At 33.2% G+C, this 6,000-nt stretch overlaps 1 protein-coding gene across 2 annotated transcripts in view; it reads left to right on the top strand.

The window, feature by feature from the left end:
- LOC106871451 (tryptophan 5-hydroxylase 1) overlaps positions 1-6,000 on the top strand; it is a 270,677-nt gene that overhangs the window by 116,897 nt on the left and 147,780 nt on the right. Inside the window, exon 1 of one of the 2 annotated variants that reach the window (XM_089358349.1) lies at positions 1-902. This exon is cut by the window's left edge and continues 145 nt beyond it. The exons of the other annotated variant lie outside the window; for it this stretch is intronic. Within the exon in view, the coding sequence (XP_089214475.1) occupies positions 822-902 (81 nt within the window). The 5' untranslated portion in view covers positions 1-821. The remainder of the gene's footprint in view (positions 903-6,000) is intronic. 2 annotated transcript variants of the gene reach the window in all.

Below are 6,000 nucleotides of genomic sequence, written 5' to 3'. Positions count from 1 at the left end.
CTCTCTCCCTCTCTCTATCGTTTTATTTATATCTCTACCTACTGAATCAACTTGACGACGCCCTCCTACCATCCCATCTTACAAGTCGTCAAATTTATACACTAACTTGCATCCGCCTAAGCTACTGTTCTCTGCTCTAAACTCAACAAAAGCTCACATACATAATAACACAACAGGTAATTCTTTTGGTAGCGTTTCTTTATGCATCTTATTTACTTATTTATTCGTTTCTATTTGCCTTCGTCCACTTCCAAAACTTGTGAGTAGGTCGTAGAATCTGTTCCGATCAAATAACAAAGTGATTTAATTTCCATTGTTTTGGGAGACATTAAAGAAAGAAAAAAGAAAAGAAAAAGAAAGTAAAAAAGAAAGAGAGAGAGAGAGAGCTACACAGAAAATACAAAACGACGCAACTATCAAAATTGACATTGTGGTTTTTAATAGGAGAACAATTTACAGAAAATGGTGACACTCTGAATTCTTTGAAAAGTTGGTTAAAGTTTCTTCCTAGTCTAAGCCACTGACGTAACTGCGTAATTTTCTTTTTATATTTAATTTTATTTCATGCACTGGTATTTATTTTAAATCGTTTGTAAATTTTTTAAAACTAATCTGTTCGTCGACACAACTTTTACCATTATTATATCTCTCGACTCGGAAGCTAAAGCTAAAGAAAGGAAAAAAAATAATAATATAGTTCTCGAAAAACCAAACGCTTAAACCACGAAAGAAAAAGCTTATTCATACCTCTACACATATAAAGCAGATATAGAAGGCAGAACGGTTTTCTTTTCGTGTGTTGATAAAGTAGTGAATTGAAAATGAAGTGCAGTAATAATGGTGATGTTGAAAATGATACAACCAAAAGAAGGTTGGCATTTCAGAAGTGTTATAGTTTGGAGGTAAGTGAACAGCTACAGTCTAAAGTTTGTTAATTTACTTTCACTTTCACTTTTAATTTCCTTGATTATCTGGAGCAGTAACAGTGCTAACAACGAAAAGAGCGGGGCAAGAATTGACATAAACCATGTGAAACATGTAATCAGTGGTTAATTATGCTAAATTAAGAAACAAATGTAGAAGCAAAACTTAAACTAAATGTATTTGACGGGGATGAAGCATACTAGATGTAAATGTATTTAAAATGTTCTTTCAGTTAGCTTATGAAAACTTGAACAAACTGTAGTCAGGTGTATAGGCAGATGCTAAATATAAGTATTAAATCAGAACAACCAGTATTTAATAAACTTCTGCTTCAATTTCTTCACTAGTAAATTTGCAACTAAGATATATATGTGCGTGTGTGTGAGTGCATGTATGTATATATACATGTTTGTGTGTGTATACACACACAAATATAAAAAGACCCATTCAAGGAAGTAGTTTTTTTCAGTTCATTGTCATCTTTTCTGTTGAATATAATTATATATATATATATATACATGCATATTTATTTATGGATATACATGTGTTTATGTGTGTGCGTGTGCATGTTTGAGAACTGATTATATATATATATATAATATATGTTTGTATATATGCATATATGTGCGTGTGTGCATGTGTGTGTGTGTACGTATATATGTATATGTAACCGTATATAATTGTTACTATGTATCTGTGTATGCATCTGTTTCTCTTTCTCTATGTCTATGTAGATATGCTTCCCGACCTCACTGTCACTCTCTCTCACTTACACACACACACACACTCTCTCTCCCTCTCTCTCCCTCTGTCTATCTCCCTCTCTCTTTCAGTCTTCGCTTCTCTCACTCATGATTCCTTCTTTGATTTTCTTTTCTCCTCGCCTGCAGCCATATACATTCATACAGTCAACTTTCTAATATATCTTCGCTGTCCGACGACTACGTTGTTAGCATTAAACACTAGCTGGCTGTGATCAATCGGATAGTTTGCGAAAGTTTATGAACAAAGCAGCAAGCACAGGCAAATTTTAAGTTTGCATACGTAGAAGCACAAGACATGCTTTAGAGGTGATAAGTTACGCAATCTATAGAATATTTAAAATCTTACATAATTCACGTCTCTATTTTCCTTCAACCAAAAGACTTTTTTTACATGTGATTGTATTATTGTACAGCCCATAAGTATTCAGATTACGCCAAAAATGATTATGAATATATAGGTAGGTGCTTAAGACAGACACACAGAGATGTACAGATGCACAGATGTACAGACAAATGTATATGTATATGTGAGTGTGAACATGGACAGATACGGGCTTATATATTTATGGGTCGTAGGATGGCCATTACACCAATAATGGTAACACACGCACTGGTTCAGTATCACTTATTTATTGTTAGTCAATTGGTTTAATTATCTAAATCAACTGGACTAATCAATCATTTGTTTGATATACTGATTAAACAATCATTAATCTGTTTGTTTGTCAAAGTCCTTTCGTCGCTATGCACGGCCCCCATCAATGACATTCTCTACCTCTTCAAGGTCTACCTTAAGTCTCTCTAAGAATTAGTCATTGTACCTGTGTGTGTGTGTGTGTCTGTGTGTGTGTGTGCATGTGCATGCGTGTGTATGTGTGTGCATGTACATGTGCGTTTCCATACAAAACCAAGTTTTATTTATATAAAACTGCGATATACTGCTGCTGGTCGTAGCGTTAATCATTATTATTATTACTGCTGTTTATGTTGTTGTTGTTGCTGTTGTTGTTGTTATTATTGTTATTATTATTTATTATTATCATTATTATTATTATTATTATTATTATTATTATTATTATTATTATTATTATTATTATTATCATTATTATTATCCATATACACAAAACAAATTAGACAGTTGGAAAAGAGAAAGATCATAACATCGGGCTACAACAAGTAACCTTAGATGTCAAGAACCCTCCTAAGTATCCTAGCTGTCCCTAATAACACTGTCTTCTGGAGCTGTACTTAACTGGGTTTCATACCTATTTCCTCTATCCATCTGTTCAAATCTTTAGGGATAGTTCCCAATGCACCTGGGATATTTTCACCCACATTGTCCATAGTCTCTGTAATTAAATGGCTAGGTCCTAGTACTTTGCTATTTCTTTTATACCTCTCATATTGAAATATTTCATCATTTGGGACTGTAAAATTAATTATCAGGCACTTCCTATACTCTTTATCTACTACTACTACTACTACTACTACTACTACTACTACTACTACTACTACTACTACTACTACTACTACTACCACCAAATTAGGCTATCTAGCTTCTGTTAGTCTGTCAGCCTGAATGTTAAAGTCCCACAACATCTTGTATTCCTTACTTCCTAGTAATTTACAAGGTTCATGTTCATACCATTTTTGAGTATGTTCGAATCCTAGTTTTCTACATCACTCCCAATTATCATTATCATTATTATTGCTGTTGTTGTTACCATTGTTTACTTTTAATCTGCAAGTTTGCTACAGTCACTTGCCGAGACACACCCAGCGTCCGTCCTAGGACGAGTGAAGGATAAGGGATGTTACAGTATAAATGAAAGCTTGGAGAAAGTAAGTGACAGGGGCAGTAGCGAAATATCTTCATGTAATACAACACAGACATTTAAATTGATAGGGTTTTTCTAAGGACATGGGCAGTACGTGCCAGCACAATCTTTTGAATTTCTCCGAGACATGGTTCTCCTGGTATATTATCAAGATATTTCTGACATCTCTTTTTTATCATACCCAGGGTACCCACAATAGCAGAAATAGTTCTCGCTTTAAGATGCCGCATCTTTTTGTATTTCAATTTCCATGTCCTTATATTTATTTAATTTGTCAAATTCCTTTACAGATATATTTTTGTCAGTGGGAACACCTACATCTATTAGTCTACAAGTATTTTCTTCCTTTGTCTTTAATGACTATGTCTGGTCGGTTAGCCTAAATCGTTCTGTCAGTATCATCATCATCATCATCGTCATCATCATCATCGTCGTCGTCGTCGTTGTTGTTGTTGTTGTTGCTGTTGTTGTTCTTCTTCTTCTTCTTCTTCTTCTTCTTATTATTATTATTATTATTATTATTATTATTATTATTATTATTATTATTATTATTACACGATAAATATATATGTACCTAAACTGCTGTACCATTCAAACAGGGTGCAGCCATCGTTTCGGAAAAGGAACTTCTGGAAAAGAAAACTTTTGCGCGTGTCATTTTACTATGTGTTTATGTATGTGTGCGTGTGCATGTCTGTGTGCGTGTGTGTGTATATATATTGTATATATATGTACGTGAGTGTATCTGCTTTCGTTTGTATACACATGAAGATAGAGAGAGGGGGGGAGAAAAGGGGTGCGAGAGAAAAGTAAAGACAGATACCTACGATTATATATAGATGCATATATATATATATATATATATATATATATATATATATATATATATATATATATATATATATATATATATATATATATATATATGTATATATATATATAGGTGTAGGTAAACAAAAACTGAAAGAGGCCCGTCGTATATGTGTGTGTGAGTATGTGTGTATGCACGTGTGTGTGTTTATATGCGCGTGTTTGTGTGTGCGTGTGCGCGCGTATATGTGTGTGTGTGTGTTTTTTTGTCTATATTTGTCTCCCACCACCGCTTGACGACTGTTGGTGTGTTTACGTCCCAGTAATTTAGCGGTTCGGCGAAAGAAACTGACAGAACAAGTACCAGACATTAAAAAATAAGTGCTGGAGTCGATTCCTTCGACCAGAGTTCTTTAAGTCGATAGCCTAGCACGGTCGCAATTTAATTAATGGAACGATTACGAAATAAAAGGACAGATACATAGATATATAAAGAGATACATATAAAGGAGTACTTAAGATAGATAGATAGGTAGATAGATAGATAGATAGATAGATAGATAGATAGATAGATAGATAGATAGAGAAAGAGAGAGAGATATTTAGATGGAGAGAGGCAGACAAATATTTAGATATAGTGATAAATCCGTAGATTCGTACGTACATATATTCATATATACATCCTTTGATGAAAAGTATTTACATATTCAATGAGATATGAAAAAGAAACTAGAAAAGCGTACGTTCAGAATGACAAACACACAGACATACATGCGATGTTATCAACATTCAAATATATTACCTAGGGAGGCAATGCACAACGTGCATGCATTGTGGAAATGCAGCTGATGCACACTAACACAGCACACAGCAGACACACTTACTCACTTACACACACACACACACACACACATATATATATATATATATATATAAATATCATATAAACACATGTATATACCAGCGTTTTTATTGGTGTTGATAATAATTAGACATGTATATTATTATAGATATATATATATGTCTATATACATATATATACATATATATACATATATATTTATATATGTATGTATGTATATATATGTATATATATGTATATATATATATATATGTGTGTATATATATATATATATATATATATATATATATATATACACACACACATACAAATATATACATATATATACACACACATACACACACACACATATACACACACATATATTAGGTGTGTCATAACATAGTTTATGAATTGCCTGATGAGAGTGTGAAAACACCGGCAAAAACATCAGAATAGCAAGAGACTATTTGACTCAAGTTAAAAATAATATACTCCACTGTGGTATTGAACACCCTTTGATCCGACCCTTAACGAACGCTAATAGTTGATGGATAGATAGATAGATAGATAGATAGATAGATTGATTGATTGATTGATTGATTGACAGACAGCATTGACAGACAGACAGACAGACAGACAGACAGACAGATATGTAAGCATGTATGTATCTCTGTCTACGTATGTATGTATGTATGTATGTATGTATGTATGTACGTACGTATGTACGTATGTATGTATGTATGTATGTATGTATGCGTGTATATGTGTACGTACATTTGTCCTGGATGTGGCTTTTATGTGCATCCGGTTGTAGACACTG

Source organism: Octopus bimaculoides, chromosome 10 (assembly GCF_046866305.1).
Source record: "Octopus bimaculoides isolate indiv1 chromosome 10, ASM4686630v1, whole genome shotgun sequence".
NCBI classification, from domain to species: domain Eukaryota; kingdom Metazoa; phylum Mollusca; class Cephalopoda; order Octopoda; family Octopodidae; genus Octopus; species Octopus bimaculoides.
This window is presented reverse-complemented; position numbering and strand designations above follow the sequence as displayed.